Raw genomic sequence first — 13311 nt, forward strand, 5'->3', positions numbered from 1 at the left:
TATCTTTGATACCTAGGGTCCTGAGACTCAGACCTAGGGTCCTCTGGGACTTGCTTTTTCCACTGCAGCTGCTGAAGTTAACTGGGGGTATGGACCCCTGATTCTTTATAGGAGGAGACAACAAAGAGGGAGAAGACAGCAGTGTTATCCACTATGACGATAAGGCCATTGAACGACTGCTGGACCGGAACCAGGATGAGACAGAAGATACGGAATTGCAGGGCATGAATGAATATTTGAGCTCATTCAAAGTGGCCCAGTATGTGGTGCGAGAAGAAGAAATGGGGGTGAGTATGAGTCCAAAGCAATGCTGTGCTTGGTTATTGGTCCAAAAACTGGAATTGAGACCACGATGGTATTTGAGATGAGAGGAAGCCATCTGTAGGCAAATTAGTACATTGCTGAATTGATATACCTCTTCCTTTGAAGAGAAATTCTGTAACATACGAGCAAATCACATTCTCATCTTTGACGTGGCTGTCCGGCCACTTTTCACACTCAAAACACTTGTATTAGCTCTTCTTTTTTTTTTTTTTTTAATAACTTTTATTTTTATTTTTGGCTGCGTTGGGTCTTTGTTGCTGCGTGCGGGGTTTCTCTCGTTGCGGCCAGCAGGGGCTCTAGGTGTGCTGGCTTCAGCAGTTGTGGCTCGCGGGCTCTAGAGCGCAGGCTCAGTAGTTGTGGCGCACGGGCTTAGTTGCTCCGCAGCATGTGGGATCTTCCCAGACCAGGGGTCGAACCCGTGTCCCCCGCATTGGCAGGTGGATTCTTAACCGCTGCGCCACCAGGGAAGCCCTGTATTAGCTCTTCTTTATCAGAATCTCATCTTATTTTCTCTTATGTATTTTATTAGCCCTATAAATAAATTTTGGATTGCTATCTCAAGTCTCTCCGGAGAAAAGGTAGGAGATACGATACATACTTAGCCTATCTCCCTGTGCTCTTTTTTTTCCCCCTGTGCTTTTTAAAACTTTAGAATTGTTTTCCCTTTTTGTTTTCTTGTGTATTCTTGGTCTTTTTTTTAGTAGAAAACAAGACATACTCAGTTATAAATGCTTGGCCTCTGTAATGAATTTTTTCCTCCTAATGATATCTAGGGTATAAAATGAAAAAAAAAAAAAAATTGCTTTCTCTTCTGGTCCTCTTTTAGCCACCCAGGTCAGGGTTCTTTGAATTGGCATCAGTTTCTGGTGGTTCTTGCCATCTTTTCTCATCCTTCCAATTCAGAACCATCCCTCTTGTTGTATTTTTATTTTCTGTTTTTTCTTTTTTTAATTTTTCTGATATGTATTATCTTTGTTCTTGAAAGTAATTCTACTAACTTCAGTTGGGTGTAACTGTGGCTGAAAAGTCTGATAGGTCTACAGACCAGTAGTATTCAGTCAAAACTGCCCTTCTGTCAAGGTGGTGACCGCATATGGGAGTGACTGACTGGGGCAGAATGTGCTGAGTGGTTGTAAGGGAGGGATGGTACTCTCCCTCCCACTGATGACCTCTCCTGATGACTACACAGGTATACAGACAGCCCTCTCATTAGTGGCTGAGGCTGCTATTTACTTTATAGTATATATTTTTTTTCTTTTTTTTGCGGTATGCGGGCCTCTCACTGTTGTGGCCTCTCCCGTTGTGGAGCACAGGCTCCGGACGCGCAGGCTCAGCAGCCATGGCTCACGGGCCTAGCCGCTCTGCGGCATGTGGGATCCTCCCGGACCGGGGCACGAACCTGTGTCCCCTGCATTGGCAGGTGGACTCTCAACCACTGCGCCACCCGGGGAGCCCCTACTTCATATTTTTAAATGTTGGTTTTTTTTTTTTTTGAATTTTATTTTATTTTTTTATACAGCAGGTTCTTATTAGTTATCTGTTTTGTACACATCAGTTTATACATGTCAGTCCCAATCACCATATTCATCCCCCCACTCCCCCTTCCCCACCACTGCTTTCTTCCCTTGGTGTCCATACGTTTGTTCTCTACATCTGTGTCTCTATTTCTGCCCTGCAAACCGGTTCATCTGTACCATTTTTCTAGGTTCCACATATATGCGTTAATATACGATATTTGTTTTTCTCTTTCTGACTTAATTCACTCCGTATGACAGTCTCTAGATCCATCCACGTCTCTACAAATGACCCAATTTCGTTCCTTTTTGTGGCTGAGTAATATTCCATTGTATGTATGTACCGCATCTTCTTTATCCATTCGTCTGTCAGTGGGCATTTAGGTTGCTTCCATGTCCTGGCTATTGTAAGTAGTGCTGCAGTGAACATTGGGGTGCATGTGTCTTTTTGAATTACGGTTTTCTCTGGGTATATGCCCAGTAGTGGGATTGCTGGGTCATATGGTAGTTCTATTTTTAGTTTTCTAAGGAATCTCCATACTGTTCTCCATAGCGGCTGTATCAATTTACATCCCCACCAACAGTGCAAGAGGGTTCCCTTTTCTCTACACCCTCTCCAGCATTTATTTGTTGTTTGTAGATTTTCTGATGATGCCCATTCTAATTGGTGTGAGGTGATGCCTCATTGTAGTTTTGATTTGCATTTCTCTAGTAATTAGTGATGTTGAGCAGCTTTTCATGTGCTTCTTGGCCATCTGTATGTCTTCTTTGGAGAAATGTCTATTTAGGTCTTCTGCCCATTTTTAGATTGGGATGTTTGTTTTTTTAATATTGAGCTGCATGAACTGTTTATATGTTTTGGAGATTAATCCTTTGTCCGTTGATTTGTTTGCAAATATTTTCTCCCATTCTGAGGGCTGTCTTTTCGTCTTGTTTGTAGTTTCCTTTGCTTTGCAAAAGCTTTTAAGTTTCATTAGGTCCTGTTACATTTTATTTTTTGAATAGATAGTATAGCCCCCTCCATATCTGTGGTTCCTCCACATCTGCAGATTCAGCTGACCATGGACCATGTAGTACCGTAGTATTTACTGTTGAGAAATATCTGCATATAAATGGATTCGTGCAGTTCAAACCTGTGTTGTTCAAGGGTCAACTGTAATTCACCTAGTTCAAAATTCAAAAGCTACAGAAGTACCTCTTTCCCACTCCAGTCCTTTGGCTACCTAGCTCCCTTCCTGGGGATAAGTGATATTTATTTTATAAATTATTTTATGTGCACACAAATTACATATACATGTATATATACACGAACGCCTTTTTTCCTTCTCCTTTTAAGGAAGGTAGTATTTTTTTTTAATTGAAGTATATTTGATTTACAATGTTGTGTTAATTTCTGCTGTACAGCAAAGTGACTCAGTTAAACATCTATACATTCTCTTATTTTATATATACTCTTTTCCACTATGGCAGTTCCCTGTGCTATACAGTAGGACCTTGTTGTTTATCCATTCTCTATATAAAAGCCTACATCTGCTAACCCCAGCCTCCCGCTCCATCCCTCCCCCAACCCCCTCCCCCTTGGCAACCACCAGTCTGTTCTCTGTGTCCGTGATTCTGTTTCTCTCTCTGTCCGTGATTCTGTTTCTGTTACATAGATTCATTTGTGTCCTATTTTAGATTCCACATATAAGTGATATCATATGATATTTGTCTTTTTCTTACTTCACTTAGTATGATAATCTCTACTTGCATCCGTGTTGCTGCATAAGGAAAGTAGTTTCTTATACATGACATTCTGTACCTTATTTTTGTCCACCTAATAAATCTTGGAAGATTTCGTCCAAATCAGTACCTAAAGAGCTTTCCCCCCTCCCCACCCCTTTATTCGCTGCATAATATGTCCCTGTTTGGAAGTACCATAATTTATTTACTTTAAAAAATTGAGATATAATTGACATATGCCATTGTATTAGTTTCAGGTGTACAACATAATGATTTGATATTTTGTGAAATGGTCACCCCGATAAGTTTAGTTAATATCTGTCACCATACATAGTTATACTTTTTTTTTTCCTGTGAGAACTTTTGAGAGCTGCTCTTTTAGCAACTTTCAAATATGCAGTATGGTATTAACTATAGTTACTATGCTATACATAAAATCACCATGACTTATTTATTTAATAACTGGAAGCTTATAACTATAGTTACTATGCTATACATAAAATCACCATGACTTATTTATTTTATAACTGGAAGTTTATACCTTTTGACTCTCTTTGCCCTTTTCACCCCCCATAATTTATTCAAGTTCCATAATGATGGATATTTAGGTTGTTTCTAGTATTATGCTGTTAGCAGCAGCTTAATTCTAATGTGAGGGATTTGGAATTAGTGATCCTGAACGATCTGAAAAAAGAGTAAGACTTTCAAAGGAGCATAAACATTACTGGGATATAAGAGGATATATATATATATATACTTATGGCCCTTCTATTTTATCTCTTGGGAAAATCCTTTGCAGTATTTCAGAAGCTTCTCCATTCTACCTTGCTAAGGCTGTAACCTCTCTTTTCTTCATTTTACTGTGTCGCAACTGTATATGCATCAGTAAAAGGGGTTAAAAGAAAACATACTGTCTCTTCATCCTTCTCTCATGATAACAGCTCCATCCTATATTTTTCTTTAGTTATTTTGACTGCTAATCTAAACATAATTATGAGGAACCATGTCTTGTCAATTAAATTTCTTTTAAGCTCTTAGGTCCAAGCAGGCACACCAAGTATTTCAGAGTCCAGTCATGAAAAGGAGCTAGAGCAGAATGGGAACTGTGAGGACCAGGGGTAGCTGGTGGTGCTGACTTCAGCACCCCTGAGTCCTGGCCCTCCCTCTGTCCCAGGAGGAAGAGGAGGTAGAACGGGAAATCATAAAACAGGAAGAAAGTGTGGATCCTGACTACTGGGAGAAATTGCTGCGGCACCATTATGAGCAGCAGCAAGAAGATCTGGCCCGCAATCTGGGCAAAGGAAAAAGAATCCGTAAACAGGTCAACTACAATGATGGCTCCCAGGAGGACCGAGGTGTGTGTGGCCGGCCCCGCCCCCCACCCATGGGCCGTTCCACTAGAGCAGTGGGCCCCGCTCATCTGCCCTCTCTCCCTCCAGATTGGCAGGACGACCAGTCCGACAACCAGTCCGATTATTCAGTGGCCTCAGAGGAAGGTGATGAAGACTTTGATGAACGTTCAGAAGGTGAGGGCTATGGCTTTCTGCTGGATTTTTAAAATACTGCCTTGTCTAATATCCCTATCAGTGTCGCTCACGCATCCTTTTCTTCTCACAGCTCCCCGCAGGCCCAGTCGCAAGGGCCTGCGGAATGATAAAGATAAGCCATTGCCTCCTCTGTTGGCCCGTGTTGGTGGGAATATTGAAGTAAGTACCGCTCCGTTCTAGGGAAGGTTGGGTGAGTACTGCTGTCGGGTCTTTGGTGGAGTAAGGTCTATTCCTTCTCTCACCTAGGTTCCTTCTCCCCCCAGGTTCTTGGTTTTAATGCTCGTCAGCGAAAAGCCTTTCTTAATGCGATTATGCGATATGGGATGCCACCTCAGGATGCTTTTACCACCCAGTGGCTTGTGAGAGATCTGCGAGGCAAGTCAGAGAAAGAGTTCAAGTAAGTTGAGAGCTGGAATGACTGATGTAGAGCAAAGGCTTTTAGTCTCTGGTCACTCCACAGTACTAGTGCAGGCTGTGCAGGAAATCGGCTGTCTCCTCTGCTGACGTTGGCAAGTGAAGCTGTTAGTAATAGGGTTCCTTGTACTCCTAGCTTCCCTGGAAGAGGACCTGGGACATGGTGTGGGGTCTGGAGACCAGCTTTCAGCACGATGGTGGGCTTTACCTCAAATGGAGCCATAGTTGTTGTCTGGGGTGATGCCTGACTGCGGGTGGGAAAGAATCTGATCTAGGAGTTGGCATGATTGCTGTTTAACCCATTTCTCTATTTGTTTACTACAGGGCTTACGTATCTCTTTTTATGCGGCATTTATGTGAGCCGGGAGCAGACGGGGCCGAGACCTTTGCTGATGGTGTACCCCGAGAAGGCCTGTCTCGCCAGCATGTCCTTACTAGGATTGGTGTCATGTCCTTGATTCGCAAGAAGGTGAGGCCTGAACCTCCCTCCATCGTTCAGGGGTTTCTAGGTGAAACTGGAGAGCCAGCAGGAAAGGAACCTAGATGGAATTGGGTCTTCAGCATCTTGTCCCATTGCTGCAGGTTCAGGAGTTTGAACATGTTAATGGGCGCTGGAGCATGCCCGAACTTGCAGAAGTAGAGGAAAACAAGAAAATGTCACAGCCAGGGTCACCTTCCCCAAAGACTCCCACACCCTCCACTCCAGGGGACACACAACCCAATACTCCTGCACCTGCCCCACCTGCTGGTAAGTCTGCCTGGACTGTTGTTTTCTATCCTTTTCTTCTTGTCCTGGCCTTTGCTTTTTCAGTTTCCCTGTACTCAGTTCTAACAGGGGAATCTGGCAGGCCACACAGCAATCTCCCTCTCCGTTTAGGAGGGCTGTCCTAAGAATAGGGCTGGCTCTTAAAGGCACGAGAGGACAGTTTAAGATGAGACAAACTGAGAAGGTGTGACCTTCTCTCTGATCTGGGACCTTTTTCCTAACGAATGTCTATTATTGGTGTGCAGAGGATGGGATAAAAATAGAGGAAAATAGCCTCAAAGAAGAAGACAGTGCAGAAGGAGAAAAGGAAGTGAAATCTGCAGCCCCTGAAGCCACTGTTGAGGTAAGAGACGGGGGTGACTGGATGCCACACCAAAGGCAGATGGATAAGCCTGTTCTTCCTCTTGGGTGCTGGCCTGTCTGCTTCAGCTTCTTTCTTCTTTCCTTTGAAGTGTACACAGCCCCCTGCCCCTGCCTCAGAGGATGAAAAAGTCCTTGTTGAGCCTCCCGAGGGAGAGGAGAAAGTGGAAAAGGCAGAGGTCAAGGAGAGAACAGAGGAACCAATGGAGACAGATCCCAAAGGTATGCACATTTTCACACTGCAGATCCCTGTGAACCATAGTTGCTCTTGGACTTGCAGCCCGGCTGGAGGGAAGTCCAGAGGAAGTGACACACTGAAGAATCCTGTACCCTTGAATTTTAAACTGTGGGCTTTTTCTCTCTCGAGACATCTTTTATGACCATCACGATTTAGGTTCAGGATATAGTGTAGAACAGAGAATACGCTTCCTTAGATATGCTCTCCGTGCCATCTGCTCTCCCAGGTATTGCTGATGCGGAGAAGGTGGAGGAGAAGTCAGCAGTCGATCTGATTCCCATTGTGGTGGAGGACAGAGGTGGGTGTTTGGAGAAGCGGACTGTGCTTTTTTAAAAGGACTCTAAAGCTGAAAGGAAGGGCCTTATCTCTCGGACACCCCTCCACGCCCAGGTTCCCCCATCCATACCCACATAATCATTTTATCCCAAGCTAAAAGGCTCCACCTCTCCCCACATGTGGCTGTCAGTGGGCCAGTGGCACCTTTTCCTGGGTTTAAGAACACTTCTGTGGAGAAAGGGTGGGGGTGCATGGGTATCTTGTAGCATATGGCGCTGTGTATGGGTAAGGGCTATGGTGCTGGCTTCTGTCTGGAGCTGACATTTTTCTTCTGCGTGTCCTGTAGAGGAGAAGAAAGAAGAAGAAGAGAAAAAAGAGGTGATGCTTCAGAATGGAGAGACCCCCAAGGACCCGAATGATGAGAAGCAGAAGAAAAATATTAAACAGCGTTTCATGTTCAACATTGCAGATGGCGGTTTTACTGGTATGAAAAAGAGGGGCCCACTGGGGTTAGATGGATTCGAGGTGAAATCAGGGTTCTTGTCAGAAACCAGGGTACAGAGGCTTTACCTCTCCTAGAGAGAATGCCAGGCTGACTGCACACTCCTCTGGGGTCCATGTTAGAAAGCCAGAGGCATATTAAGTTGGTATCTGGGAATCGGGAATAAATAGCTTTTTGAATTCTCACAGATGTTTGCCTTTCTTTTTCTCCCCAACCTTCCCTAAATTCCTCTTCAGAGTTGCACTCCCTCTGGCAGAATGAGGAGCGGGCAGCCACAGTCACCAAGAAGACTTATGAGATCTGGCACCGACGGCATGACTACTGGCTGCTGGCTGGCATCATAAAGTATCCTTTGCCTGAGTTGGGGCCGAGGTCCTTGGTGAAGGTTTCTGAGGGTCCACAGTTTGAAGTTCTTAATTTCCTTGTTTCGTTTTTCCTGAGCAATTAATTTTCCAATAGCCATGGCTATGCCCGGTGGCAGGACATCCAGAATGACCCACGCTATGCTATCCTCAATGAACCTTTCAAGGGTGAAATGAACCGTGGCAATTTCTTAGAGATCAAGAATAAGTTTCTAGCACGAAGGTTCAAGGTGAGCAGGACGGGGAGGAATACAGCGTTGACATGGCAGCCTTTAAAGTGCAGAAGGGACTAAAGGAGGGAGTCTGCTTATTCAGCCACGTTGATTATTGTGTTCTCCTGTGCACTTCGCTTTGTATTCTGTGAAAGGCTTTGCTCCCAAGTATCTTAAATATTAGAGATCAACACATACAGACCTGAAGGTTAACCAGTTGGTTAAGGGCTGAAGATGACTGTGCCTGATGCATGACACAGACGAGTGCAGTGGGTGTGCTGGGGGAACATGGTAGGCTGGAGTGTTCAGGAAAGATACAGAGGTGGGACTGAATTGGATCTCTGAGGAGGCACAGCTGCCAGTGGGCTGGTGGTGCTTTTTTCTGGGTCTGTGTGGATGAAGGGTGGGGTAGACGCAAAGGTGTAGAGCTCCATTTTCAGAATCACTAGGGCTGATACGCCCAGGACTGAAGGGGAGTTTTCCTCAGGAATTCAGCAAATGCATATTAAGGGCACCTTGTGTGCAGACCATCATAATGGGATACCATGGAGATGAGACACGTGGATCTTAACGCTGAGTATAATTGGGGGAATAAGAAATGTACATTAATAAACCTTCAAACATCATGTGCTAGGGAATGGGTGGGCCAGGGACGGGCCTGGTGCCTGTTCTCAAGGAGCTCTCAGTTTAACGTAGAGGCAGATGTGTGGTCAAATGAATGTCATTCTGTGTGTTGCGAGGGAGACTGCTAAATCCTTGAGAAAGTTCTCCAGAGGGAATGTGGGGAGTGGGGAGAGCTCACAAATGCTCCAGGGAGAAGATGGCATTGGAATGAAGTTTTGGTGAATGTAATAGAGATTGCCGGATAGAAACGGAAGGCCCTTTGATCAAAAGAATTAGGTTAGGCAAAGACAGAGCCTGTGTTTGGAAACAGCAAGTAGTCCAGGTGGGGTGTAGGACACTTGTGTTGGTGACGGTGGGAGGCGCGCTGGAGAGAGAGGTAAGGCTGGAGGTCGGTAGGTAGGTTTTTGGCACCAGATAAGAGAGTTTGGACTTTACCTTATAGTTCATGGGCAGCCATTGAGGGTTTTTGAAGGGTTTTGATACAACCAAGGGAAACGGAAACAGAACATTCATGAGATTACAGAACTGTCATATAGTCATGAGGTAGTAAGGGCTCGTCTGTGATGCTGGTTGTGGAAAATGAGAAGGATAAGATAAAGGGAAGGAGGGACTTCCCTGGTAGTCCAGTGGTTAAGACTGCGCTCCCAGTGCAGGGGGCCCGGGTTTGATCCCTGGTCAGGGAACTAGATCCCCCGTGCCACAGCTAAGATCCAGCGTGCTGCAACTAAGACCCGGTGCAGCCAAATAAATAAATAAAAGATAAAGGGAATGAAACACCAAGGAATTTACAAGATTTACTGATTTACTGTAGGGGTCAGCAAACTTTTTCTGTTAAGGGGCCAGAGTAATTCAGGCTTTGTGAGACACTGACACTCAGCTCTGTCATAGTGTGCAGGCGGCCATAGGTGATAAGTATGAATATGTTCCAGTAAAACTTTATTTATCGACACTGAAATTTGAACTTCATATAATTTTTATGAAGCTTTATAAACTATTACTTTGATTTTTTTTTCAACCATTTAAAAATGAAGAACCCATTCTTAGCTCTTGGGCCATCCAAAAACAGGCAGTGGCCCAGATTTGGCCCACAGGCCATAGTTTGCTGACCCCTGAGTTAATTTATTGAATTTGAGATACGAAGGAGTGAGACTCCAAAAATAACTGAAGTTTTGAGTCTGAGTCACTGAGAAAGTTAAATTATTACTGGCAGATCAGGGAAGTGAGGAGAGGGAGTAGTTTGTAGAAAAAAGTTAAGTTCAATTTTAGACAAGTCATTTGGTGTTTTTCACAAGTAAATATCCTCCCAGTACTCCCACCACCATTAAACAATTGGGATCAAAGTGATCAACCATGCACGAGTGGGATCAGAACAATCAGTGCTTGAGATGCATGTTTGAAAAGCACCAACTCATTTGCATAGAGGTGCTGGCTGATGCCAGGAGGGGAGAGAGCTCTTGGGAGAATGCTGATCCTGGAGAAAGCTCATAGTTTGGGGCAAGAGGGAGGGGAGTTGGTGAAGGAGACAGGGTGGTGTATAGGTTGAAAGGAGGTGCTTGGTCTGTTTGGGGATAAGTTAGGCCTGAATGGAGCCAGGTCTTCTGGAAGAAACAACAGTCCATTCTCATACTGTCCTTTTTCCTGACCCCTAGTGGATTCATTCTTTTTAAGAACCAGTGGATACTTGAGTAAAATAAGTCTCGTAAGTCATGAATCAACATTCTGTCCCTTGGAATGTATTTCAAAGGCCGTTTTACACAACTCCATCAGGTGACATGTGCAAGTGTTCGTTGCATTATGATTTTTTGGTGGTGGGGCCTGGAGGGAACCTAGATGTTTGACATTGGGAGTGTGGGTAGGTAAAATGTGGATTCACATCACCGAGCATTAAGAAACAGTTGGCAGCAACAAAATACATGTTTTGTAACATAAATGGACCTTTAAAAAAGGTATGTAGTGGGGAAATGAAAAAGCATTTTATAATGTACAGAAAAACATTCTGTAAATGAGAAATGTGCACATGAAACAATACTGTCTTCAAGAAAAGACACACAGTAGGTATATTAGAAGGGTTGCCTATTGAGGAAGGAAAGGAATGGGAGTGAGATATAGAGATGAAAGAAAAGAAACAACAGGAATAATTTTAGAGAGTAAAACAACTTGATAGGGTAGACGGACTGCCATGCAACCATTAAGTCATCTGTATTCTGTAATAACCTAAACGGGAAAAGAATTTGAAAAAAGAATGGGGGAAAAAAGTCATCTTTTATAAAGAGCAGCTAATAACAAGGGAAGAGCCTTACTATGTAACTTTGAGTAAAAACAATATAAATACATATAATCTTAATTTTGTAAAAAACATGTAACAGAAAACCTCAAAATGTTAACAGTAGCTCTCGGAGGTGGAATTGTGATTTTAATTCTTTATACATTCTGTATTTTCTAAATTGAGGATTTATCATTTTTGTATAAGAGTGAATCAATAAAGGGTAAAGAGCTTTAAAAACACAGACCTTCAAAGTGGGGTGAAAAAGGCAATGGAATGTTGAACTGGCCAGGTGTGGGTTCTGAGAGGCCCATGAGAAATGAGCAAAGTGAGTGTCAGTCCAGCTGCCATCTCCTGTTTCTCTCTCGTCCAGCTCTTAGAACAAGCCCTGGTGATTGAGGAGCAGCTGCGTCGGGCGGCTTACCTGAACATGTCAGAGGACCCCTCTCACCCTTCCATGGCCCTGAACACCCGCTTTGCTGAGGTGGAGTGTTTGGCAGAGAGTCATCAGCACCTGTCCAAGGAGTCGATGGCGGGAAACAAGCCAGCAAATGCGGTCCTGCACAAAGGTAGCCAGTGGCTCCCCTGCCTCCTGTGGACTTGGCCTCCTTCCTCCTCTGCCCCTCCCCGACACACACCTACTTCTCAGGTCTGAGCCTTTTTTGGAGCCCCTTTCTTTGTCTGGGAGCTTAGGGTGTGCTGGGGATCCTTGCGTTCCTTCTTAGGAAGCTAACATCTTAGAGACGGTCAAGGACAGTAGTTCTTTGCTTTTTAACTCTTGAATGTATTCCAGTTCTTGGAGGTGAAAAGCAAAGCAGAATAATGTAGTGTGATCTGGGATAGTTTAGAGGTAACAAGGTGATTTAAGATCTTGTCAAATTCTAGACTGCTTTCACCATTCTGTTTTTAATTAAAGTTAAGACATTGTGAGGGGGATGGAGGGTGAAATGAGGAAAAGAAAGCTGTTATAAAGGAAGAGGGAGACAGCTCCAAAGGTGCAGAGGAAAGATAGTGAGGAGAGGAAACAATAGGAATAGCTATTGAAGAAGTGAAGGAAATAGAGACAATAGGGATCAAGGGACAGTTGGCTTTAGAAAGCACAGAATCACGGACAGTTGGAACTGGAATATGAGGGACAGGAATTTGAGTGTGGTGGAGCCAGGTCAGGTGACTCAGTGACAAAAGACAATACTCTGGCACATCAGTCACTTGGTCATTGAGAAGTAATGGGTGTGTGGGGGGTCCACTTAATGGGAAAGATGGACCTCGGTCTTGACCACCATGGCTCACCGCCTCTTTTTCTTCCCCCTGCAGTTCTGAAACAGCTAGAAGAACTGCTGAGTGACATGAAAGCCGATGTGACTCGACTCCCAGCTACTATTGCCCGAATTCCCCCAGTTGCTGTGAGGCTACAGATGTCAGAGCGTAATATTCTCAGTCGCCTGGCAAACCGGGCACCTGAACCACCTCCACAGCAGGTATAGGACCATTTTCGTCTGGCCACAGCTCTGCCAACAGAGCCATTCTAGGACTTTAACTCTGCTGTCTGTCTCGAGCTTTACATACTGGGCAGGTGGGGCTGGCTTACCAGTGAGTTCCCTTGGGATCAGGTGGGTTCCTGGAGTCTGGAATTCTGACTCCCTTGGCTCTCTCTTCCTGTAGGTAGCCCAGCAGCAGTGAAGATCCAGATTGATGATACCACCTCCACCGCTGAGCAGTGACCTTCCTCACTTTCCCTTGCCCAGCTTCTCCCCTGGGGGCCTGAGAGACCCTCTCCTTCCTTCTGCCCCATCTTCCAAGTTGTAGAGGAACAGCCCCGCTGAGCACTGGGGGAGGGGAGGGAGTGAGGGGCAGTGGTGCCCTTCCTGCTGGAGAGACATGCAGCAGTAGCGCCGGCGCCATCTGCGGGGAGCTGGCGGGCTGGCCTTCCGGGCCCTGGCTTCTCCCCACTGTAACGTCTGTTACACACAAACTGTTGCGGGTTCCCAACAGGCTTGAAGAAAATGATCAGAATTTCTTCCTCCTTTTGGTTTTATTTTGTTGGTTTATTTTGTGTTTTTTCTCCTTTTTTGGGGGGTATTCACAGTGGGCCGGGCCCCTGGGTGAGACACAGCTACCTCTGTTGGCATCTTTTTAATACCAGGAACCCAGCGGCTCCAGCCCCTGAGTGGCTAGAATTAAATAAAG

At 44.8% G+C, this 13311-nt stretch overlaps 1 protein-coding gene across 1 annotated transcript in view; it reads left to right on the forward strand.

Annotated features, from left to right (window-relative positions):
* CHD4 (chromodomain helicase DNA binding protein 4) overlaps window positions 1–12804 on the forward strand; it is a 29313-nt gene extending 16509 nt beyond the window's left edge. The window contains exons 25-40 of the mRNA XM_007469423.1: window positions 112–287; window positions 4735–4915; window positions 5000–5086; window positions 5178–5266; window positions 5371–5504; window positions 5846–5990; window positions 6104–6269; window positions 6533–6630; window positions 6740–6869; window positions 7112–7183; window positions 7508–7645; window positions 7900–8008; window positions 8123–8255; window positions 11498–11693; window positions 12439–12602; window positions 12787–12804. Coding sequence (XP_007469485.1) covers window positions 112–287; window positions 4735–4915; window positions 5000–5086; window positions 5178–5266; window positions 5371–5504; window positions 5846–5990; window positions 6104–6269; window positions 6533–6630; window positions 6740–6869; window positions 7112–7183; window positions 7508–7645; window positions 7900–8008; window positions 8123–8255; window positions 11498–11693; window positions 12439–12602; window positions 12787–12804 — 2036 coding nt within the window. The remainder of the gene's footprint in view (window positions 1–111; window positions 288–4734; window positions 4916–4999; window positions 5087–5177; window positions 5267–5370; window positions 5505–5845; window positions 5991–6103; window positions 6270–6532; window positions 6631–6739; window positions 6870–7111; window positions 7184–7507; window positions 7646–7899; window positions 8009–8122; window positions 8256–11497; window positions 11694–12438; window positions 12603–12786) is intronic.
* Window positions 12805–13311: the final 507 nt, after the last annotated feature.

Source organism: Lipotes vexillifer, unplaced genomic scaffold, assembly GCF_000442215.2.
Source record: "Lipotes vexillifer unplaced genomic scaffold, Lipotes_vexillifer_v1.1 scaffold395, whole genome shotgun sequence".
Lineage (NCBI taxonomy): Eukaryota > Metazoa > Chordata > Mammalia > Artiodactyla > Lipotidae > Lipotes > Lipotes vexillifer.